Raw genomic sequence first — 25747 nt, forward strand, 5'->3', positions numbered from 1 at the left:
GACACCATAAACTAAATACATCTGTATAAAAATTTTGGAAATGTCAAAACAATATATCATTCCTGTGACAGCTGAAGGCTATTTCCTACAAAAATCTCTGCTGCAAAATAAAATTTACAAAACATTTTGTGCACAAAAACATGTTTTGCAGTGATGTCAATCAGTTCCCGCCTGGAAATGAAGCAATCCACACACTTTATAACTTTTTCCCATTCACATCAGCAATTATGTTACTCTCGAACACCAACATTGCAATATTAGTTAAACATTTGAGCAGTAAAGACAGAAGACGACATACGCCCAAGGTTAACTTGCTGAGTGGGCATCTTCTGTCAGATTCTTCCTCCCTTCAACAGCATCCTCAAGCGACAACTACATTTAACTAGAAATCAGATTGGCAGTGCTGAGATAAGATCTGATGCATTCACAGCATGACCTCTCCGCAAGGATATTTGTGATATCTGATCCTGATATCAAGAATTTTCACAAGATCCCGTTTGCCTACTTAGCCTGTTGTACTTTGGGAAACATTTACAGAAATTATAGCTAGTTCATCATGGAGCATCAAGATCTACTGATCATCATTCACATTCTTTGCATAGTAGTTCAAAGCAGAATTTTGAAATCACAAAGCTTTAATTTGGCCCCCGTATCCATAGTCCTTCAGGAGACCTTCATTTTGCCTCCAGTTCTCTTTCACCTTCACCTCAACCTGTTTCAACAAGAAATTAACCTGAGAATCAGCTTTTCCAGCTATCTCAAAAGTTGTACCTAGGCAAAATTGTGTCAGCAAGAAGTACGATGAAGCAGCTGCAGCACATTAGTTTGAAGTATCACAATATAAGAGTGCAGCACGTTAGTTCGAAGTACCACGATGTAAGAGTACCCAAATATCCTCTGCAATCTGCCAATCCATTGTAAAGACAGATTATCATGACAATATAATTACCTCCAGAAAAACTCTCTTTTGTAGGAAATCTTCTATGTCAAGCCTTGCAGCTGTGGCAAGAAGCTTTAAAGCCTTCCCTTCCTGTAAACAAATCAAGAGCCATGTAACACAAGAATATATATTGCTTGTTAAGGGAAAGACTAATCAAGGACCTAAAGAGCTCGGTTATTGGTCATGTCAGATCATAATTAGGTGGTCTAACCCAGGACCTAAATGCTCAGGTCTTTTCCATGCCACTTAAGCTAGGACTCCTTGGCAAAAGTGAATAAGAGAAAGGAACCTGCAGCGGGTACTGATTACTTTAGCATCTAGAGTGTGAACTATGTCTGAAATGGTCAAGATCAGAGATTATGAATATAAAACAATGTGAAACCACCTAATGAAAGGAATTAGTGGCACAGCTATTAAAATTTCTCAAATGGAAAACAAGGAAATCTGGATACATGCAGAGGGTTTATGAATTAATTTTTTCCCTCATAACTCCTTTTTGCCCATTTTAGGATTTTTCACTCCCAAACAAGACATTGCACTCTTTACTTTCTTGCCACTTAGGACAGAACCCACCCTTTAAAATGGTATTCTTTTTGTTAGAAATCGTACAAAACAAGTGTATGTGATGTTCGGCCATAAATTGCATATATTTAGCCATTGTGGCCTCACATTTTAATACTTTTAATTGTCTTTTGAGTATCAATTATAATTGTTTTGTGCTTAATATTATATTTTTACTATGTAGGCATAAAGCGATGTAACGATGAAGAGATTTGGAGCAAGAATGAATAAAAAGTGGAAAAAAAAAAGAAGGGGAGACAAAATGGGAGACACTCCCTAAACTTTGTCTCCCAAGTTGAAGACGAAAGAAAAGAAGCAAAAGAGAGAGTGATATACGTGGCAGCAAATTGACGAAGGCAGCAAAGAAGTTCGAAAGAAAATGCATTCTCTGTTGGTTCCGCGTTTCACCCGCGATGCGGGTGTGATGCGAGCCCGCGATTTTTCCTGGTCCGAGTTGGATTTGGTTTTTAAAAGCCCAGGCCTTTTGGTACCCTATAAATACATATTCTACACAGTTTTTACAGAACTTTGGATAGCTTGAAACCCTTAGTTCATAACTTTGGACCTAGAGAGAGCTTGGAGCCGCCGTGGAGGCCATAGTTACAGGGTTTTATCTTCTCTTCTCTGTAACACTTATTTTGATATTTTTATTCGGATGATTTGTTGTTTTTCCTCCATGTCTATGTGGAGCTAAACTCTTTAGTTCTAGGGCTTTGACACAAACATGAAAGTTGACGTTCGATTATGTTTCTATCTATTGATTTTCTATCTTTGGGTTATTTATTTATTCTTGGTCTTAATTGTTTGATTCCTTGATCACTAATTGAACACTATCTGTGGTGCGGGAATTGAACTTGAGAAAGGGAATTCACGTACGTAATAAGAATAAATAGAGTTTGTTCGATTTAATCGTTTCGCTACTGAGGATAGAGATATACCCTTTAGCCCTACTTAGTTGAATACGGAGAAATAAATGCGTTAATTACCTCGCGACCATAGAGATATAGGTGTTATAGTAGCATCTAGGAAGCTTGTGAGTAGTTCAAGAGAATATCATAAAGTTATAATTAACCCGTCGACTAGTAACCCGTACGTAGAACGATTTGAAGACTGTTGGATTGTTAGTGGTCATAGCCACAGATCTATCTCTTCTCGATAAAAATTTGCTCTTTCTTAATTTGAAATTCATTATTTGTTTTCTTTTATTTTTAATTAGTTTACAAATATAATTTGAATTTTATTTCTTGTTTAGATAATTAGAAATAATTTAATTTATTAAATAGTTAATCATAAGTCCCTGTGGGTACGATATACGGACTTAAAAATCCTATATTACTTGTACGACCGCGTATACTTGCGTGTGCGTTTGGGAGCAACAAGTTTTTGGCGCCGTTGCCGGGGACTTAGAAATTAATTGTTTATCTAGATTAGACTTTTCTTTGTCTATTGAATTTTTTATTTTTATTTTTTGTTTTAATATTACGTATTCTTCTTGACATGGCATCTTTGAACGAAAAATTTATCGAATGTTGGGTATTCATGTTTTAATGATTTTTGTGCACTTTGTGGAGGACCCCGCTTATGGGAAAATTGTTCTAAAATTTGGCGCGTACGGGATGTGATGTGTGACCTTAAATTCTATGTTGGAACTTTTGTAACCGGTGTGGTGGTCGGTGGAAAGAGTGTCCTAAGTGTTGTTCTAGTCTCTCAGTGATTTTCACAAAGTGGATGTTGTGAGTGATACTTGGCTATTGGTTCGAGCTACCCGATTAGATGTATGGGGGGATTATCTTGATGAGTACAAGTGACATGACATACTTCATGGAAGAAAGAACAAAGCTCGGACAAGAGATAGACCGATTTGGCTCGAACTGTCCATCTATGACTTATGACTCGAATAAATAAAAAGGTTGAGGTGTCGATGTGACCACCGGATTGTTGTGGATATCTTGGCCAACTTGTGGAGCAAATAAATTCCAACCATTCGATCGGATCCTTGTTGATGATGCCTATGTTGAGGAAGTGTACAAAAGTGAGGATGTCGAAATAATGCGGTTTTAGAGTTGGGCGTGTTGGTCCTCGTTCTAAACATTTTTCTACATTATGTTTGGTTGGCGACATGAAAATCGAGCCTCACGCGCGGTGAAGATGTGTATGGATGAGGAGCGAAGGCACTTACATCTGAAATTTGCCACGCAAAAGACAAAATGACATTCCTCGGCAAGGGCCAAGAAGTGCAAGATGCGACACCCATGCTTGGTTCTTTTATTTTCGCACCCGCGGGAGCGGAGCGAGAAATTTGATGCAAAATTAGAGGCGCGCGATTCATATCCTCGAAGTGGAGGGAAAAGTGGTGAAGTTGATTCACGTCGTGCCACGAAACGTTAACTAAAGCGGTTTTATTGGGAGGCAACGATGTGTAATAATTATAGATTTTTATTTTTATAGTGTCGCATTTTGTTTTGTTTTGCGGATTGGGAAGTGCGAGTGCCGAAGTTGAAAGGCGGGAGCATGTTTGAGCTTAAGTGTGGGGTCGTGCCGACTCTTAATGAAGAGAGCATGTTGCTAGCTAGGCCAGAGGGCCCCGGGAGTATTTCTTGCTTTACTAGTTTTTAATTTTTCCATCTATATGCGAGGGCATTGCGCTGATTTTAAGTGTGGGGTGGGAAATACGTCCCTAGTAAGGGCGAGGATGATGATTTAATATGCCTTAGGATTTTTTATTATTATTATTATTATTAGTTTTGAGTCTTAAGTCAAAAAAAAAAAAAAAAAAAAAAATTTTTATTTTCTTTGATTTTCTTTAGTAACTTCTTAAGTCCCTCGTTAGTGGCATTAAGTAAATCGCCCTTGGGTTTTCTTATGGCCTCGGTTCTTTCAGGAGAGGGCACTGAGCTTAGGGTAATTTTTTTTTATTTTTAGGATTAGTTTTTTTAGTAGTAAAGAGAGAGAAGAAAGACCTTGTGACTTGTTTGATACTAGCGTATTTAGGCTTTGAGCTTGAGTAATACTTTCTGTGAGTGCTTGAGTAATGAAAAAAAAAAGATATGGACTTTCGACACACGACTCGTAGTTGTGACTGCGTATAGTTTATTCTTATTTTGTAGTTCGTAAATGATCTATCTGTCTTAGAATAGAATTGATCCATCTTGATTGAGACTTGTGCCATGTGAGGTGAGGGACTTGTGCATATATTCCATGTTTTGCACCTTAGTCTAGAACTTGCCACACGTATTATTGAAGCGAAATAAAAAGTGTTGCTTTGTTTAGAAGATGATTATAGGCTTTTTTTGATGTCTTGTGAATTTTAGCCTTTTCGAGATATTTTTGATTAAGCCGGATTGTCAGAGTCTCTTTGAGCCCCGACTAATCCCGGGGGTGCACGGACCTCGACGAGGAGTTTCCCATGAAGTGCACCACGGGTAATTCGAGGTTTCCCCGGTCCGATGGCCCTCGAAATTGTTTGCACCCGGCGGGTTTTCGAACTTGAGCCTTTTCGAGATATTATACCACTAGTTAGCCACTTTGAGCCTGTAACTTTTGTTTGTTAGCCATATTTTTGCCTTGACCACTTTTGTTTGAATCACTAATTTTTTGCACCTTGCTTACAGCAACGTAGCTTATTAGGCTTGTGATATAATTGATAAATGTGAAGAAAAGGGATGGTCGAGTAAAAAAAAATGGTGACGATGATAAACTGAGAAGTGATGAAAAGGCCCTCTTAGAAAGAATGTGACATGAAAAAAAAATGATTGAAGTGTTCTTGATATGATGAGAATTATTAGTGAAAACAATTGGTGAAGAGAGGGCTGAAAAACAAAGTGAAAAGATGAAAATAATGGGTGATGAAATCTAAAAGTGCAAAGTGCTTAGGGAAGTGTAAGTCACTATTATATAGTTTTCTACCCGTCCCACAACCCAACATTACAACCGTTAAAATCTATTTGATTATACGAGCACGCTTAATTAGTAGAAATGTACATAATGGGCAAGCCTATGGTTCTTTGTGCGTGCATGTGAATTTCTTTGTGAGCGTGAGAGTTGTGCTTTGATGCTAAGTCCTTAATTTACATTCATTCCTTGATTTGAGTGTGCGGACTATTTTTTCTTGTGAGGGCACTTGTTTCATGATAGATATGTGATGTTATTGAAATTCTTTGACAGAATAGGTGAGCGAGCTTAAATTTGATGAGTTAGAGTCCATCTTTGAGATTGGGAGGTTAGAAGTTTGTTGTTTGTTTGTTGATTTGTATATCTTGCATGATGATCAGGAATTGTAAATTTGATGTTCTAATTTGCTATATGGCCTAATTGTTGGTATCAACTAAAGTGGTGGTGATCTAGGCTTAATTTATTGAGTGATTTTAGTGCTTACTCGAGGACGACAAGATTAAGTGTGGGGTGGTGATGTTCGGCCATAAATTGCATATATTTAGCCATTGTTGCCTCGCGTTTAATACTTTTAATTGTCTTTTGAGTATCGATTATAATTGTTTTGTGCTTAATATTATATTTTTACTATGTAGGCATAAAGCGATGTAACGATGAGAGATTTGGAGCAAGATTGAATAAAAAGTGGAAAAAAAAAAGGGGAGACAAAATGGGAGACACTCACTTAAACTTTGTCTCCCCGAGTTGAAACGAAAGAAAAGAAGCAAAGAGAGAGTGATATATCTGGCAGCAAATTGACGAAGGCAGCAAAGAAGTTCGAAAGAAAATGCATTCTCTGTTGGTTCCGCGTTTCACCCCGATGCGGGTGTGATCTGAGCCAACGATTTTCTGGTCAGGAGTTGGATTTGATTTTTAAAAGCCCCAAAGCCTTTTGGTACCCTATAAATACATATTCTACACGGTTTTACGGAACTTTGGATAGCTTGAAACCCTTAGTTCATAACTTTGGACCTAGAGAGAGCTTGGAGCCGCCGTGGAGAGCCATAGTTACGGGTTTTATCTTCTCTTCTCTGTAACACTTATTTTGATATTTTTATTCGGATGATTTGTTATTTTTCCTCCGTGTCTATGTGGAGCTAAACTCTTTAGTTCTAGGGCTTTGACCTGGCATGAAAGTTGACGTTTGATTATCGTTTCTATCTATTGATTTTCTATCTTTGGGTTATTTATTTATTCTTGGTCTTAATTGTTTGATTCCTTGATCACTAATTGAACACTATACGTGGTGCGGGAATTGAACTTGAGAAAGGAATTCACGTACGTAATAAGAATAAATAGAGTTTGTTCGATTTAATCGTTTCGCTTTGAAGATAGAGATATACCTTTTGCTAGCCTACTTAGTTGAATACGGAGAAATAAATGCGTTATTTGTTACCTCGACGACCGTAGAGATATAGGCGTTATAGTAGCATCTACGGGCTTGTGAGTAGTTCGAGAGAATATCATAAAGTTATAATTAACCGTCGACTAGTAACCCGTACGTAGAACGATTTGAAGACTCGAAAACTGGATTGTTAGTGGTCATACTAGATCTATCTCTTCTCAGATAAAAATTTGCTCTTTCTTGGTTGAAATTCATTATTTGTTTTCTTTTATTTTTAATTAGTTTACAAATATCATTTGAATTTTATTTCTTGTTAAGATAATTAGAATTAATTTAATTTATTAAATAGTTAATCATAAGTCCCTGTGGGTACGATATCTGGACTTAAAAATCCTATATTACTTGTACGATCGCGTATACTTGCGTGTGCGTTTGGGAGCAAGACATTGCACTCTTTACTTTCTTGCCACTTAGGACAGAACCCAACCTTTAAAATGGTATTCTTTTTGTTAGAAATCGTACAAAACAAGTGTATGCTACCCCTGACCTTCTAATTCAAGACAAAAGATGGCAGAAGCACATGTACCTCCCTCCCCTACCCCTAACCCACCACTTCCCAGCTCTTATTCGTTCTTTTATTCAAGATCAGAACTTCAGGAAACAAACAGCTGCATTTCATTTTTCTCATTTTGCTGTTCAGATAAGGCCATAGGGGCCATTTGAGCATGCCAAGAAGAAACAAATAAGAATGTGTTTTTTCATCTCATTTTTTATCATTCTTTCATTGCCAAGTTTAAGTAAAAGTTAGTTGACGGGCAGAATGTTACAGTCCTACTCAAACAAGAGTTGACATGATTACTTAAGATGAGCCCCAACATTGATAGGTGAGAAACAGACTCATCGCAAGTTTGTTTTATCTATAGAAAGAGGTGTTTTCTCTCACTTCTTTTCTTCATTTGCAGCGAATATATCCTAAAATGGGAGAAAAGTGTAGGCCACCATTGTTGTCTTTATTTTGAAAAGTGGATGGAATTTTGGGATAACACAAGATAGCAAAGAGGACAAAGTGTTTGGGATAGAGGGAGTATCTTAATACCGGGAGTCATGGAAACTTGTAGACAATATCAACCTAGTAACCTGTCGCCTTTAACAGATTTAACAAGACAAAGATGTGTCATACACATGTATATTTGTAGGTATATATCTATGAATATATATCTTGGTGCTCGCTATCTAAAAGCAGCTTCTCCTAGATCTCTGTGTTTCCTTTAGCTAGTCTTTCAGGTTTGACCCCATAAATATTTATCTTCTTTGTTTTCTCTCTCTCCTCTACTCACCCTCTCCAACGGTAAGATCTGCTCCCCCCACCCCCCCACTCTATCCGTCCTCTCCTCTGTCGCTGACACCGACGACCACCGGCGGTACGTTTTCCGGCCGGCTAGAGCTTCCTCTCCTCTCTTCTCTTTTTTTCCTTTCTCTTTCCTCCTCTACCCTGCACCAGGAAATCCTCCCCCAGTAGGTTTCCGGTCAGGTCTGCGCAGGTACACAAGTATCCGGCAGAATACGGCGTGAACAGTATTTTCCGGCATGAACAGGTTCTTTTTACCTGGAGCTGGTACCTCCAGTGGGCAGTATCCATTTAGCCTTTCAAATTTTGCCTGCTTTACTTTATTGTATATTTGTTTCACTTTGTTGCCTTTAGCTTAACTTGTGCTTTAGTATTGACCTCTATTTGTCTTGGATAAACCTTTGACTAGTGTTTGTTTGCTTTAGTGGCTTCAGTGAGGGATGGTAGACTAGGGTCATGTTCTCGGTCGGGGACGGGGGCTAAAGCTAAGGAGGTGGACGGGTATAAGCTTTGGTTCTCGGGTAAGTCGGGAGACAGGAATGGAGTAGGCATCTTAGTTGATAGTGAGCTAAGGGATCAGGTGGTCGAGGTTAGAAGGGTTAATAACAGGATGTTGACGATTAAGTCGGTCGTTGGAGGGCTCACCCTGAACATTATTAGTGCTTCCGCGCCGCAAGTGGGCTTGGACGAGGAGGTTAAGAGGCGTTTTTGGGAGGATTTGGATGAAGTGGTGGGAGGTATCCGCTTCGAGGAAGTTATTCGTAGGAGGAGATTTCGGTGGACACGTTGGGTACGTTTCGAGGTTATGATGATGTGCGTGGGGGTTTTGGCTTCGGAGACGAGGCTTAGGAGGAGGAGTCTCGCTCTGGATTTCGCTAGAGGCTTTTGGCTTGGTGGTTGCTAACTCGAGTTTCCCACAAAAGAGGAGCAACAGTAACCTTTCGTAGCTCGGTGGGCTGTGACACGCGGAATAGACTTTTGCTCCTTAGAAAGGATGATAAAGGCCTTTGTAAAAGAGGCTGAAGGTCGTTCGAGTGAGAATCTTACGACTTGACATAAGCTATTGGTGATGGATTTGGAGATCAAGAGGAAGAACAAGAAGAAGGTCGCCAGGTGACCGGCAAAGGGATCGAGGTGGGGGAGTTTGACTTTGTCTAGTGCCCCGAAAATTAGGGGGGAGAAGTTGATGGCTTTGGGGGCGTGGGAGAGCGAGGGAGAGATGCGACGTGTATGTGGGATAGGACGTCCGATTTGGGTTAGAGCGACTAGAGGTTCTAGGAGTCTCGAGGTCGCCGTGGTGAGCAGGGGATTGGTGGTGGAATGGAAGTCCGAGCAAAGTGGAGGAAGCAAAGAAGCGACGCTATGCGAAAAGGTAGACGAGATGACGAAGAGAAGCGGACGAATAAGGTAAAGTATAAGATGGCGAGAAAGGAGCCGAAGTTGACAGTGTCGGCAGCGAAAACGGCGGCGTTTGAACGGCGGCTATGCGAGAGGCCCAGAGAGGACGAGAGGCGGGGATAAGAAAGTTATTCGGGCTTGCCAAAGGCAGAGAAAGGTACGTGACTGGATCAAGTGAAGTGCGTCGGGGCGAGGATGGCAAAGTGTTGGTGGAGGAAGCTCGTTAGACGGAGATCGTGATCACGTCTTACTTAAACTCTTGAACGAAGAAGGAGACGAGAGACTTTGTGTTGGGAGATTTGGAGTACTGCGAGAGCGTCGCGATTGTGGTTATTGTGGGAGTATAAGGGTCGACGAGGGTTAAGAGTCTTTATCCCGGCTAGGATGTGCGAGAAGAGCCGGCCGGACGACGAGATTCTGTGGAATTTTGGAAGAGTGCGGAAGGCGAGGCTTGGAGTGGTGGCGGGTTTGATGTCATTTCGAACGGCGAAAGATGCAGAAGAATGGAGGTGGTTGATGTCATTTTCAAGGAGCGAAGATGAAGAATGGAGGTGGGTCTGATGATCCTGTTTGTACGGAACAAGAGGGCGACGTTATTTGTAACAAGTATAAGTGTCAGTGCTAAGCCACGCTATGAAAGTGTGGGGGAAAGGGTGGTAGAGATGAGGGTGCGGAGAGACGTGTCTGTTCAAAGAACCGGTTCGGATTAAATGCTGGGGCGTTACACTGCGAAGCCATTTTATTGTTAGGAGATTGGTGGAGCGAGTATAGGAGCGGAAAAGGGACTTTGCATGGTATTCGTCGACACAGAGAAAGCTTACGATAAAGTGCCGAGAGGTTCTGTGGAGATGCGTGGAGGCTAAAGGTGTGCTGTGGCGTACATTAGAGCGATCGAGGACATGTATGGAGCAGAGACCGAGTGAGGACTATAGGAGGAGACTCGGAGCCTTTTTCGATGGGTTTTGCGTCGGGGATCGACCACTTAATCGTTTACATTTGCCTTGGTAATGGATGGATTGACGCGACAAATTCGAGGTGAGGTGCCATGGTGTATGTTGTTCGCGGATGACATAGTCTTGATGAGACGAGAGCTCGCGAGTCGACTACAGCTAGAGGATTGGAGACAAACGTTCGTCTAAAAGGTTCGAGTTGAGTAGGACAGCAGTACTTGGAGTGCGAGGTTCGGTGGTGTACCTCGGGGGGAGGTGATGTGGAAGTGACTTGGTACCCGAGGGTCATTCGACGAAGGAAGTTTCGAAGTATCTTGGGCATTTTACACAGAAAATGGGGATATTGACGATGATGTCACACGTCGTATAGGTGCGGAGATGGTTGAAATGGAGGCTCGGCTTAGGAGTCGTGTGACGAGAAAGTGCCACCAAAACTTCAAGAGCGAGTTCTATAAAGTGGTGGTTAGGTCAGACTTTGTTGTACGGGGCGAGTGTTGGCCGATCGAGAACTCTCGTGCGCGGAAGATGAAAGTCGCGGAAATGAGAATGTTGCGGTGGATGTGGGGCACGCTAAGAGAGATAGGATCGGGAATGAGGACATCGGAGACGGTGGGGGTGGCGTCGGTGGCGGACAGATGCGGGAAGCGAGATTGAGATGGTTTGGGCATGTGAAGAGGAGAGGCATAGATGCCCGGTGCGGAGGTGTGAGAGGTTGGCTTTGGACGGTTTTAGGAGAGGTAGAGGAAGGCCGAAAAGAAATATTGGGAGAGGTGATTAGAGGCGGGACTTGGCGGCTGTTTCGGACAGGGGACATGACCTTAGATAGCGAGGTTATGGAGGGCTCGGATTAGGGAAAGGCTAGTAGGTAGTCTCGCTTTATGTCGCACTAGTAGGCGTAGCTTTGCTCTACTTTTTTTATTTTATGTTTCTGCTTTTATGTGTTGGGTCTTGTCTCTCCATGTTGTTTTATCATGACTTCTTTGCTTGTTTTCTCGTTTCGCATTACTTCGGTTATTGCCCTGTCGGTATACGACTTTTCTCCCTTTGTTTTCTTGTTTTTCTTTTAGTAGGGAGTCTTTGAAATGCACTCTCCTACGAGGTGGGAGTAAGGTTACATTTAACCCTCCCTACGGCTCCCACAGCTGTGATTCAACCGGGTATGTTGTTGTTGTCGTTGTATATATATGAATATATATGTGAAAGAATTTGAGCATATAACTCAAAACCTTAAGGTAAGACAACCGATAGAGTTCTCCTAGACTTGTATGAACCCCTTTAAATGCCCTTTAATACCCGATATAAGACATTATATGTCTAAACACTCTCCCGCAATATAAGTTTTTGTTGGGGTTAATACCTGGACTTTAATCTGGACTTACAAGTGTGGGAAAGGGCTTGCCAAAACTTAATTAGCTCTATTAAATATGTGAAAGAACTAGGTGTCTAATCTAAAACATTAAGACAATGGGTTAAGTAGTATAAGACCTTTATAAACCTTTTGGATGACCTTTTATACCTTTTTGGGACACTATATAACTCAATACTATATATAAGTGAAAACTCAAGATTAAATTGTAGTGTATATTGATAGATGTAGGCAGGGGGGAGGGCCGAGGGCAGGGTGAGGGTGTGACACTGCTTATTTATATCGTATTATCCAAGGTAGCAGTCGTAATAAAAGTTGCAATGCCAACTGCCATTATAAAAGAAGGATGAATTTAATATAACTTATAGAGAAAGGACGATCTTTTTTGTTATAAAGCATATCTCAAATAACAAACACATATGACACAAAAACTAACTGATGATTATTACCTTCCCAATAAGGATGATCTTTTGAGTGTTTTTCTCCACTATAACTTCGACTTGAATGAAGTCTTTTGCATTTGGTCTAGTCTTGTAACTAACTACATTAACCTGCAGAGTGTATGGCCTATTTAGAGAAACTGGAAAATGATGAAGTAAATTCCTACAGAGAGGAAAGGTAGAAAAAATGCATTCACCAATCAACTTGAAGTTTTCAAACACAATTTTACCTGGCATGCATAAGGAACTTCATTTCGGTATTGCAGAAATATCTTCTCTCTGACAATTTCAGCCACAAAAAATCTTTCAGGATGCTCACTAGCAATGTCCTGAAAGCAAGATGATGGGCTTGTTAATTGACCTTGGCAACTACAATACACTTTTTTTTTTTTTTTTTTTTTTTTTGGTAAGGAAACAATACCTTGAACCTTAACAACTACTATACATTATATTATAGCCTACACATGGATAAAGATTAAAATTGCTACAAGACTTTAATGCATCAAGCAATCTCATTTTAATATAACGTTGTGCGTGCAATCTCATCTTTAATATAACGTTGTGCGTGCAAGATAATGGGAAAACGAAAACGATGCAGTTACTTGTGAATATCATGCATATGAAGAAGAAAGGTAACCTTATTCCCAGGTTAAAGACCTTGAACTCCCCACCCTACCCTGGCAACAAAGAAAAGCTCCACACCTTCCATATCTCTAAGGAAAATATAGAAAAAGAGGAGAGATGCAGAGAGAAAGGATATTTTATGGAAAATCAAATCCAAGACAATGACCACTAATACGGACGAAGATCAATATCAAGTATATACTAGAAACTGCTGGCTTCACATACTTATATCCTCGAACTTTCTCAATGTTCGTGCTACACCATTCTGACATCCCAAACTCCAAAGAGAAGATTCATCTAGAATGTATAGACCAATCATTTCTTTCTTCTTTTTCTTCTTCTTCTTTTCTTCTTCTTTTTTTTTTTTTTTTTTTTTTTTTTTGGGGAGACATTACACCAATCAACTTCTTTTCTACTTTATCGCAACTAGTGCAGGTTTCATTACAAACTGAATAAGATAATCCTTTCTCCCCCTGCTACCCTAGTCTGATTCCCTCATGCTACCCTCAACCTATTCAAAGACATGATTCACCTTGATGTGGTTATAGACAACAGACTTGAAAATGCACATTGATTACATTAATTTAAGGTGTAATTTATGTTGCATCAATGTTGATTTTGAAACCAAGATGCACTCCATTTTAGAAATCGGCCACCACTTGCAGACTGCATACATATCATAGTTTTAAGTTGAAGGCAGAGAGGTAAATAGAAATAGATAAAAACACCAGATGAAAACAAAGTTATATATAGAAGCTACTTGAAGTATTGGTGACATAGTTGCACGGAGAGCTTAGGGATGCAATCTACCCTCATTTTGAAAAGCAGTTATCTAGCGAAAAATAGATGTCATTTGTCTAATGTCCAGATTGAGTGGTTGACACCAACAGATCTCAACAAGCTTAAATGCCACCAAAATCATACAGATCAAAGTTGAAGATGACTCCAAAGTCATGAAATTTTTCTTCATGTTCAAGAAAGAAGTCGATAAGAAGAGGTAATCGAACATCAAAACAGAGTACATTTACACCTTTGGATAATAAGCAGGCCCAAGAGGAAGTTTAGATAATATCCAGTCTTTGACATCTTCTACTCCATGACCATACTTTGCACTTACGGGTATGACCTCATCAACGTCCGTAAATTTCTCGTACCACTGAAAGGAAGAAAACATAACATCAGAATGTCTAAACTACTTGACTAATTGGTCTAGATTCGAAATAAAATATCCAATTTAAATAAGTTCAACAACTCCTCCCATGTGTCTCAAATTCATAATTTTGTCATCTAGCTTAGATCAATGTTTTATGTGACCTTATAGCTAAGAATACATCCACCTCTAGCACTTCAACACCAATACATTACTAATGTAAAACGGGTACACAATGCAAAACTTCTTTTCTTTCGGATAAGGAAATCAAACAACAATTTCTTTTGTCCAATTCCAATGACAATAGCCATTGCCAAGTAGTTGATGGATTCTACAGAGCAATTGCATAAGTTGACTGAAATAGCTTATACTTTGTCTGACTAGATTAAGTAGAGGGTCTTTTCAAGAACTACGCAATAAATCATCTCACAATCAACAGATATCTTACCTCAAGTCTCTTTGCAATTTCACCAGGTTTGATCAGGTCCTTCTTATTCAAGACTAACAATGTCGGTACTTTGTACTTTAGGTCTCCAACGCCCTCTTCCAGCACTTCATCTATCTGAAACAGCAACTCTAGAAAAAGTTAGATAAATTACATATTTTCCAGATTGCTCTTTACAATAGAGAACCATACCTTTCCAGGAACCTTACAAGCGTCTACAACAACAAGCACACAGTCCGCATTAACAGCTGCACTCCGGACATTCTTCATCATCATTGAATCTAACTTGTGCATTTTCTTTTCTATGACACCGGGAGTATCATAAAGAATCATCTGCACAGGAACACCCCAGTCACGGCTGATGAGTCTCGAGACAATTGAATACAAATGTGCAGAATAAATTGAAGTCTATGGAACAGATAGAGGATGCAAATTGCAATGACTGAAAAAGGATTGCATATTGATAACCTATGTTGCTCGGACTCTTCAAAAATGGACACGGGTGCATGTCCGATCCTCCAAAAGTAGTGCATTTTTGAAGGATCCGACACGGTTGCGGCATCATTTTTGGAGAGTCCAAGCAACATAGTTAATAACATAAGGTAAGCTGCAGACTGCATGAAACAACCAAGCATGCTCAAGTAACAATGATCAACGCAACAATGGATTACAGATGCACAGGCAGAGTGACGCAGAAACAGAAGGACAAAAATGAGAACTCTTCCGATTTCTGACAATAGTAAAATTTAAATAAACAATAATTTCTACCAAAAAGAAACACCTGCTTGCCACCCGTCTCATACTTACAAGCAAAAGTAACGTAAAGGAGCTGGAAGATTGAGTACCCAATAACTTTGTGCTCAAACAAATACTGTTAGGCACTAAAAAATGGGTTCACTAGACAATACATTCTGCATAAAATTATCAATATCCAAGCACTCTGTTAGAAAGTATTCCGTGTGACACAGTTCTTTTCCTTTTTTTTTTTTTTTTCAGTTCAATGGTAAATAATTCTGAATGTAGTTGTGGGGCTCATTGCTGATATTTTTGAATAATAATTATCAAAAGGACAACCTGCATAGAAGAGGATTTAGGTTATGTAAGAGATGTTGTTTCCGCAAGTCATCAACTGAGGCAGAATCACCTTTGTTTTTTATGAACACAGACTGCAAATCAACTTTTCCTACACTGCAACCAGCTGTGGAAACTATGGAGTATGTTTTTGAACATTTATGGAGTGTGGATTATGCCTGGAAGCTCAAAAGAAACAATATATAGCTGGCTGGGAGAAATTATAGAGAAGGCACAGAGACTAGTTTGGATAACCTCCACTGTATACACTTTGGACACTGTCGATAATGGCAAATAGGATCATATATCTTTTGATGAGTTCAAATATCTTCAAAATTTTCATTTTCAGTGTAGGATGAATCCTGCTTAGATGATACTCTAGATTGATTGACTCCTTCCAGATTTAAAAAAAGGGGGGTCAGCCCAGCTTTAGGGTGACAGCTCACAGCACCTTCTGGCTGCTGGTTTGTTAATGAAATTACTCTAATGATCTAAAAAGAAAAAAGTATCCGAAGGAGACTTACAGCTCAGTTGATAGATAAGGTGAACAAGCCATCACTCTTAAATCTTTTTGAGAAAACTAGGAACAACTAAAAAGACAAATTTCCATTGCAATACAAAAAACAAATTTATGTTGCAATCATTACTTAACACTAGCAGTACTACAACAAAGTTAAGATATCTTGCTGCATAAGAGAAGAAGTTCCTTCAGAAAAGAAGCTCCTCAGCTACAAAGCAATGTGTAAGCCATATTTTCACATCAATGAGTCAGCCAAGAAGTAATGTGGACATAAAATAAACTCAGACATGTTGCAGCTCAGCAGAAACATAGTGGTAGTCATTCCAAACCTGATGCTCTGGACCAGAACATATACCAAGAACTCGATGACGAGTAGTTTGAGGTTTATCAGTAACAATCGACAGTTTCTGCCCAACCATTTGATTGGAAAGTGTACTTTTCCCAACATTCGGCTTCCCAAGCACAGCCACATATCCTACATTTTACACACACTTTCTCCTTAAATTTTTCCAATTTCTTTCACATACATTTACACACACATACACTTTTCAATACACTTTTCCTATTAAGATGGTAAATACATGAAAAAGCACTTTAATATTGCAATTCTCCTAATTTCGAAGATGATAAAACGAAGATATACTTTAAAATATTGGTCAAAAATCATTTATTTTGAATCCAGGGAAGGGAATAGTGAGAAACATTCCTGGATATAGAGTAGTACTACCTCCGGTCCATTTTACTTGTCATGTTTTTTTTTTCACACCCTTAAAGAAAACATTAACTAAAAAGGTAATTTGACTAATATATCCTTATTTATTATTTGATCTCAATTTAATACTACTATCTCTTTTTCACAACATTAACCTCTCTCCACAGTTGTTGAGTCAAGGTAAAGGTGCAAAACTAGTACTCCCTCCGTCCCAATTTAAGTGTCTTAGTTTGATCGGGCATAAAGTTTAAGGAATAAAAAAGAGGCTTTTGAATCTTGCGGTCCTAAATTAATTATGTGTGCAGTTTACTAAAATATCCTTTGAATCTTGTGGTTTCAAACTTGCCATGTAACATATTTGCATTGACAACTTGCTAAATACAAACAGAGACACTCTTTTTTGGACAGGGCAGAAAGGAAAGTAACATACCTTGACAGAGGGAGTAATTAATCATTTCTTGGTTTTCTAAAATGACAACTATTTTTGGCAAGGACGACAAGTAAAATGGACATGAGGGAGTAACAAAAAAGATAATTCTAAAATGCTGTTCAAACTCACATAGTGTGAGTATCCTGAAGCGAAAAGTGGCAAATACACTAGTAGTAAGAATAGTATAATTGGATGATAAAAAAGAAGAAAGGAGAAAAGCAAGCCAACCACTGCGATGATTAGAATTTTGGGGAACAAAATCAAGCTCCTCCATTTCATAATCATCTAGTAAAGCCATGGTTCTGTCTGGTTTCATACTTAGAGATAACAACGTGGACGAATCCTCATTTTCTTCTTCCACAACACCTTTAGACCTCCTCATTCTCATAGTCCCAGAGGCTTTTTCAACTTCTTCCTCGCCGGACTTGCTGTTTCTAGTGGTGACGCGTAGCCGGAAACGCCCATTATCGCCACCGGGAAAGGAAGAGTTACAGTATGAATGGATAAGAGGACAACTCGTATTTCTTGCTGTCAATACAGAAACGTTCCAACATAGCGCTCTCATTTTTTGGATACTGAACCGCTCTACTCCTACTACTACTAATTTATTTAACCGCCCTTGCATTTCTACCTTTTTCTCATTTCTTTTCTCTCTCCGATTTTTTATATGTGCCTTCTGATGCTGTCAAATTTGTATGCTTTAATGTTGGTACACTTCTCTTATTGCGTTCAAATTTGCACCTCTTTATTAACTCCGTGTTTTCATTTCATCAAACTATCTAAGGGTTGAAGAGTGGCAGTTGACATCTTTCTGACTTTTATACTCTATGAAATATAAATTGAATAGGCTAAGGAGTTTTAATTTTTCTATTTCAATTTTTTAAATATGCTTTTGAGATAGCAGATGATTTCAAGATACAATCTTTTTCTTCATTGAACTTTCAAAAATCATCACCATCATCATACTTTACTAAAAGTGGAAAGACTCTAGGTCAAAAGTTGAATTACGAAAAAGTTCATCAAAAGTTAAACGACTATTTTGCCCTTCAATTAAATACTACTCCTTTAATAATTTTGTCCAAAAGGGTAAATTCATTACAAATACTTATAAAAGCACTTTCATAATTATATGACTAAATTTTAATAATGTGAGATTAAGAGCAAGTGAAGAGACTATTGCTACAATGCTACAAGCTCATCATTATGTTGAATCAGCAGCAATTATAAAAATCAATATACAAAGTAAAACCACCGGGAAAAAAAAAACGTTTGGCAAACAGGTATAATAATAGAAACTCAACAGTTCATTTCTATTATAAAGCATTAAAGTACTTCAGTAAACTCTCTACTAGACCTCAATTTACAACGTCAGTTTCAGAATTAACACCCGTTACATTCTAATGCACACCCCTTCCCATCCCAAATTGCCACTTTTAAAAGAGGAGCAAATTCTCTTCCCATACTAAGAGGACTATTCCTCCAGACTATACCATTTTATAAAAATACAAAAGCCAACACCAAACGGAAAAGCATAAATCACTATGACTGTTCTTCTTTATTTTTTTAATAAGTTTTCTATTGCTATATTATTTCCGTATTCTTTTAATTTGTGCTTATGCCTGATATTTGATCATAAGCCTTTGAACTTGTCTAATGTTGTTCACCAGGACAAATTTAAAATGCTACATGTGGTACCTCTCTCGAGTTTTGGATTGCCATAGATCTCGAAGAAAGCCGAAGTGAACTTATCATGAGTTAATGTCATAACAAACATCACTGGTAAACATTAGGCATGTATGAAAAATAGGTAACATCATTTGTATTATTAAATTTAAATTCTTGCATTATGCTTTTGTTTTCTGACCTCTAATTCATTTAAATGACTTGCACTACAGTTAAGTTTATGCTTTCACCGAGAAATTATTTTGTCAATTAGCACTAGTATATATATTTATTATTTATTCTTTCTAATATTCATGTGTAGTCAATGGAAGATTCATAAGACTTATGACAACGTTGGGTCGATCATGATCGGATTAAATTTATGTGTTAATTTCGTTTTTATTTTTCATGCGTAAATGTTAGTAATTTTTACGAGGTAAATATTTTTGTTATATGCATGTATATTTATATAAGTTCGAGTATGTAGTTATGTTTAAATTAAAGTACTATATCACTAAGGTAATATCAAGTTAACAATATTTTCTAGCTTCAAACTAAAAGTTATTACTTTTTTTATGTTTTGATATTTAATTTAAAAAAAAAAAAAAGTTCGAAAATATGTGTACAAATTAAAATTACAATTTGCGATACAAATTTTATACCACAATTATTTTGGGATAAACGTGCAATGCACGTTACCAAAGACTAGTTTTGTAAAAGCATAATTATATTGTCTCTACAACTATATATACCACTTAAAAGTATACTTTACATTAGAAACTTATTAGTATCATTAATAAATAAAGCGCATTTCTTGAGTTATAAAGCGCATAAAGTGTTATGCATTTTCCTTTTGAGTTTAAGTTATTTACATAGTTACATTAGTGTAAAAGAATTTATATTATCAGATCATTCAAAGAATATTTAGAGATAAACTTTTCATGGGGCAAAACTTGTTAAACTTGGCACAAAGGATTCAAAAGTTCAAGATCACTCATTTTCAAAGTCATTGGTTATAATTTTCTAAACTTTACCCATTATTCTATAAATTTAATTTATAAAAAATAATTTACGACCTCTTAATATATTTTGAACAAGTCCATTGACCCTGCAGCATTCTTGGCCTTATACATTTCAAACTGCATTATTCTTTTATGTTGTTTTGACAAAAATTCCCAAGACTGATATATGAGTCTATTTCTCATCCTTATACAAGTCCACACGGTTCGGTTAACGTGGTGCCAAAGTATATGAGTGTATGACCATCTTTCTACTTTTCAATTTAGACCAAAGACATAGTCAAGGCAACTGTAAACTAAAAAAAACCGTTTGACAAGTACAGAAAATATACTTATATATAGCGGTTATTTATCACAGCAAGATATCTTTTTATTAGCTAAGTAGAAAAAAGCATGAGTAAGTTATTTAAGCCCTTCCCTATGATAATCTTCATCCTCAAGGCCTTTCTTTTTATCTCCTTTGTAACTGTCAAAGCAACTGCAAATGAAACAATAGAGATAGGTGCAATTATTGACATAAATTCCCGTATTGGGAAGGAACAGAAAACTGCCATAGATATAGCAGTTGAGAACTATAATCATGACAGTAGAAATAACAAGCAGCTTATAACAGTTCATTTTAGGAACACCAGCAAGGATACAATTCAGATCTTTTTCACAGGTTTGATACTTGCCTTTTCTTTTGACATTTATCAACTTGCTATATCTCTATCAGGTCTAAGGCATAATTTCCATAAGAATTTAAGTTTATATACTGACGGTCTAAAGATTTCTTGCACTATTATGGTTCGGAGAATAAATAATGCATGGATTATTGTTATATGGTGTACAATGATTGTTTTTCAGGGATTACCTATCATAAGGGCATTTTGTCGTTAGATACTCTAATCCTATTGCTAATACACGTATTACTTATTCCACCTGTTTAAAATAATACATTGATTCTTGTATAATTTATACCTGTATTAGTTACAATTTATATTTGTATTAGTTATGCAACATTTGGTTTCAGTTCTAAAATCCGTGTACTTATGCGGATTTAATAGGGAAACCATACATCGTATAAAGATACACGAGATTAACAGGTAATGCGGGGTTTTGTACTTCATACCATTCGCTGTATAGAACAATACAGATTTTTATAGCACGATTGCTTTTGCTTATACTTTGATTTTTAACATGTTACTAATTAATGTTTGCCATAGAGATTTAGTTGATTTATAAATATTTTTTAAACCGTTAGTGCATAGAACTTAAACTCATTTCATAATTGTTATTACAACTGTGGTGCAGCTGAAGAGCTTGTTGAACAAAACCATGTAAAGATGATAGTTAGTGGCATGCAAACTTGGGAAGAAACAGCTTTAGTTGCTGATATTGGGAAAAGGCATCAAGTTCCAGTTATCTCTTCTGTTACAGCTTCCTACACACCAGAATTTGTGCAGCTTAAATGGCCTTTCTTGGTGCAAATGACTTCAAGCAGCTTGGACCAAATAAATTGTACAGCTAGTATAGTTAGTTCCTACCAATGGAGGAAAGTCATAGTAATTTATGAAGATGACATGTATAGTGATTCGAGTATGCTTGCAGTTTTAACTGAAACACTTAGAAATCATGGTACAGAAATAGAGCATCAACTAATTCTTCCACAATTATCTTCTCTATCTGATCCAAGGGAGGTTGTTCGACGAGAGGTTGTCAAGTTACTAAGGAAACAATCAAGGGTGTTTATCATTCTTCGTGCATCAATATCCACTGCCATTCATCTGTTTAAAGAAGCCAAGGAGATTGGACTTATGGGAAGAGATTCAGCTTGGATACTTGCTGATCTCTTGGATTCTGCTGACACACCCTTTATTTCATCTATCCAAGGAGCTTTAGGAATCAAAAATCACTATGCAGAAGAAACTAAGTCTTTCCAAGATTTTAAAGGTCAATTCCAAAAGATTTTCCAGTCTGATTATCCTACGGAAGATCACTCGGAGCCTGGAATTCATGCTCTAAAAGCATATGACAGTATCGCAGCTTTTACTAAGGCTGTGAACACTTTGGGTCCAAAGAGTTTCAATGACTCAGTGTTGCTGAAAAACAGAATTCTTTCCAGCAATTTCACAGGTTTGAGTGGCCATGTTAGTTTTGTCAATGGAGCGCTGTCACACCCTCCAACGTTTAGGATTGTAAATGTCGATGGGAACAGGTATAAAGGACTTGGCTTTTGGTCATCAAAGTTTGGATTCTCGGAAGTTCTTGAAGCTGAAAATGGGGAGAGAATAGGGGTTAATGGTTCCCCTACCATGAAGTCTAGTATGGTAAAATGGCCGGGAGAATTGAAACGTGTCCCAAAAGGGTGGGTGATGCCTACTGATTCAAAACCATTGATTATTGGTGTTCCGGGAAGAACATCTTTTGAGAAATTTGTGAAGGTTGAAACTGTGGCTGAGACAAATGAAAAGAAGTATAGTGGTTTCTGTATTGATCTTTTCAAAGAAGTACTTAAAATTTTGGAGCAAAATTATTCACTACCTTATGAATTTGAACCATATAATGGCTCATATCCTGATTTGGTTCAGCAAGTGATTAATGGGGTAAGCGTTTCTCTCTCTGATATCCTCAACATTGTCAGTTTTTCTTCATGTCACCTATTTTTCTACCATTTAGTACTTGAGGCTTTGCTTTGGACTCGTGTAATTTTTTCATGTTTTGATATTTATCCTTCTGTCAGAGCTATGATGCTATCGTTGGAGACATGACAGTATTAGCTGAAAGAGCAAAATATGTGGAATTCACGCAGCCATTTGCAGAGTCAGGGTTGAGCATGGTGGTTCCAGTGAAGTTTGATAGATCCCAGAAGGCATTGATGTTCTTGAAGCCTTTCACTGCAAACATGTGGATAGCAACAGGTGCTGTCTTAGTTTACACAATGATTGTAGTTTGGTTCATGGAGCATCAGTCCAATCCTGAATTTAGAGGCCGGTGGAAAGATCAACTAGGAACTGCAATGTGGTTTACATTCTCTTCACTGTTTTTTGCTCACCGTAAGTATTGCTATCCATCATAATGATTTGAAATCAAACAACTTGTAATTTGTAAGGCTAAATGAAGTGTCGGTGAAATGTTGGTTTCTTCGATAAGGTTATAATGTATTAAGCTTATTACTTGTTTAAAAAGTAAAACTTGCAGGAAGCTACTAACACTTTTTACTTTGGCTGATAATCAGGGGAGACTATCAAGAGCAATTACACAAAGATTGTAGTCATAGTTTGGCTTTTCCTGGTCTTCGTGTTGACCTCGAGTTATACAGCTTCTCTGACTTCAATGCTGACTGTTCCAAGACTGGAACCAAGTGTGAAAGATATAGGATGGATAAGGAGAACAAACGCAACCGTTGGATGTGATGGTGATTCCTTTGTTAAGGATTATTTGAGGCAAGTCTTGGAGCTTCAAAATATCAAGAATATTAGCAATCAGGAAGATTATCCAAAGGAACTTGAAAGTGGAAGCATCAAAGCAGCCTTTCTTGAAATTCCATATCGGAAGGTGGTCTTTAGAGAGCACTGCAACCAGTATGTTGTAGCTGGTCCTAGTTACAGATTTGGTGGACTAGCCTTTGTAAGTACACAATACTACTTTAAAATAACTACGCCATTTGCTACTTTTACATAATCTATAGTTTGGATCTCGACTCATTTGCATAACTTGGCTAATGCTAATAGGTATTCCAGAAAGGCTCTCCGCTAGCTCGTGATGTATCTGAAGCCATACTGACTCTAACACAAGATGGTACGCTTAAGCGCTTGGAAGAACATTGGTTTGCTTTATCAAGGAATTGTGACAATGTTGATCCTGCTGATGAAACAGAAAGCCTCACCCTTGGGAGCTTCTGGGGCTTATATCTAGTTTCTGGTGCAACATCTACTGTCTGTTTGCTGTTTTATGTGTATAGTTTATTCAGAAAATCCCCGCAACTGAGTGGAACATATCATGACAACATAGTTCATCCGTCAACTGATCAAAGTTTCAGGACAAAGACAGCTGGAATTATACAGTATAACCAAAATGACAAGCCTTCAGTATCATTAAGGAGAGTAACATCTGCTCGGGCAGCAGGGCTCGGGGTAGACGCGAGGGGGCATTCGCGAAAGTGGCACTTGGTGAGTCCTTCAGATGCTGCACAAATTTTTGATGGCTCTTCCCAGGATACTCAACTTGCTATTGAAATGGGGAATTCAAGGTCAGAGTGAAGTCGGATTTTTCAGAGTAACAAAATGTCAAAACATATTAGACTATGTAGGTATTAACTTTTATACACTAACTTTTGTAGGTAACCATTGATTCCTCTGAACCAATCCAATGTAAAGGTTTTGATAGAATGATAAATTGTAGAATAGTGTAGCAGAAAGCCAACTTTATGCAGTGGTGGAAGGTTATCTACTTCTTGTACTACAGACATTTACTCACTGAATGAGAGTCCTTTTTTAAGCAATCCGCAACGGGGGTGCCTAGGGCTTGTTTTTTATTAAGAAATAAATGCGAACTCAAAGAGAAGAGTACAAGCAAGGGGCCTAGGACTTAATTACCTTACTAATCTTATATCACATTGATGTCCAATCTCTGAAACCATTGACAGCACAAACAAACAGAGAAGTCTTTGTAATCTTTGATTCATTCTGAGAAGTCTTCCCCAATCCTGAGAGATCATTGTCCAAATCACAATTTCGTAGACCATAGAAGTTATTGGTGGCTCGAGAAAACTATGACGAACAGTATGTCTAGTGGTATCGGTTGATTTTGCAATAAAATATATGCAAGTTAGATTATTGTTGTTTTCATTCTTTCAATCTCTTTGTCATTGAAATGAGACAGGTCTAAATGAAGCAACATGGATTGTGAGGACATATATAGCTAACCAGTAACCCCGAATAACTTAGGATTGAGGCATAGTCATGGTTGTATAAGCTATTAGTCGCATTTGGAGCCTATCCAGCATGACAAAAATGATTGGACTCAACAGGAGGATACGTAATGTGTATCAGACGTTGCACTTTGTTGACAAAATTATCCAAAATTTGACACTAATGCAACTGCCATTAACTTATAATGTAGTGGTACCAATGAAGGTCTATCAATACTATAAGTATAGGTTGGATTCAAACAAAAGCAATTGTTTTATGTGCTTCGCTATTGAGCCGCTGGGTAAGACCAAGGCATTCTGTCTCCCTTGAGGATATGGCCTAGTTTGGATCAAGTCCGTATTGGTTGGTCCAGTTAATGAAACCCTTTTGACTTTTGTTCCGTTAGGTGACATAAAGCATTACTCCATAATCAAATTTAAAGACATTAGGAATGAATGTAATGGATGATATTTTGACGCAAAAAAAACATGTTGATGACATTAGTGTTGACATAAGCATATAAGTTTTGATGATTGACAAAATAAATGAACAAAGATTGTAAACCAGCTTTAGAGATTGTTGAGTAAATCGAATGAGAATGGACTAGACACAGAAAAATGATAGACAAAGCTATTGAACAAGGTGGGTGAACCATTTCTGGGGACATGATCTACTAATTGCGGACAAACAAAACACATGACCCGGGTATGCAAATGTGTTCCAACACAGAGATAAGTGCAATGAATAGATCAGAGACATATATAGATACGCAGTGAATGAGTTGAATGAGACGGTTGAATGAGGTGTGTAAATGAATGAGTGTGTGTGTGATGTGTTCTGCGGTAAAACGAGAGGGGAAGCATGTGTGATTAAGTGTCGATGAATATGGAGTTGATTGGTGTGTGACTAGATAAGTGGATGACTAGAAGAGGAAGAAGTGTGTG

General features: G+C 38.0%; 2 protein-coding genes across 2 annotated transcripts; one reads left to right on the forward strand and one right to left on the reverse strand.

The window, feature by feature from the left end:
• LOC132044584 (GTPase ERA-like, chloroplastic) lies at positions 1-17831 on the reverse strand. The gene is made up of 9 exons (XM_059435083.1): positions 17459-17831; positions 16418-16563; positions 14690-14830; positions 14501-14614; positions 13933-14058; positions 12509-12607; positions 12288-12389; positions 950-1030; positions 1-712 (listed from the first exon to the last, which is right to left on the reverse strand). Exons 1-9 carry the CDS (start codon positions 17793-17795, stop codon positions 626-628), a joined length of 1233 nt encoding a protein of 410 aa, XP_059291066.1. The 5' UTR covers positions 17796-17831; the 3' UTR covers positions 1-625.
• A 2491-nt stretch (positions 17832-20322) lies between these two features.
• Positions 20323-24934, forward strand: LOC132044593 (glutamate receptor 2.9-like). The gene is made up of 5 exons (XM_059435089.1): positions 20323-20572; positions 21205-22496; positions 22634-22946; positions 23129-23520; positions 23625-24934. The coding sequence occupies exons 1-5, from the start codon at positions 20332-20334 to the stop codon at positions 24150-24152; spliced, it is 2766 nt and encodes a 921-aa protein (XP_059291072.1). The 5' UTR covers positions 20323-20331; the 3' UTR covers positions 24153-24934.
• Positions 24935-25747: the final 813 nt, after the last annotated feature.

This window comes from Lycium ferocissimum, chromosome 2 (assembly GCF_029784015.1).
Source record: "Lycium ferocissimum isolate CSIRO_LF1 chromosome 2, AGI_CSIRO_Lferr_CH_V1, whole genome shotgun sequence".
Taxonomy (NCBI): Eukaryota; Viridiplantae; Streptophyta; class Magnoliopsida; order Solanales; family Solanaceae; genus Lycium; species Lycium ferocissimum.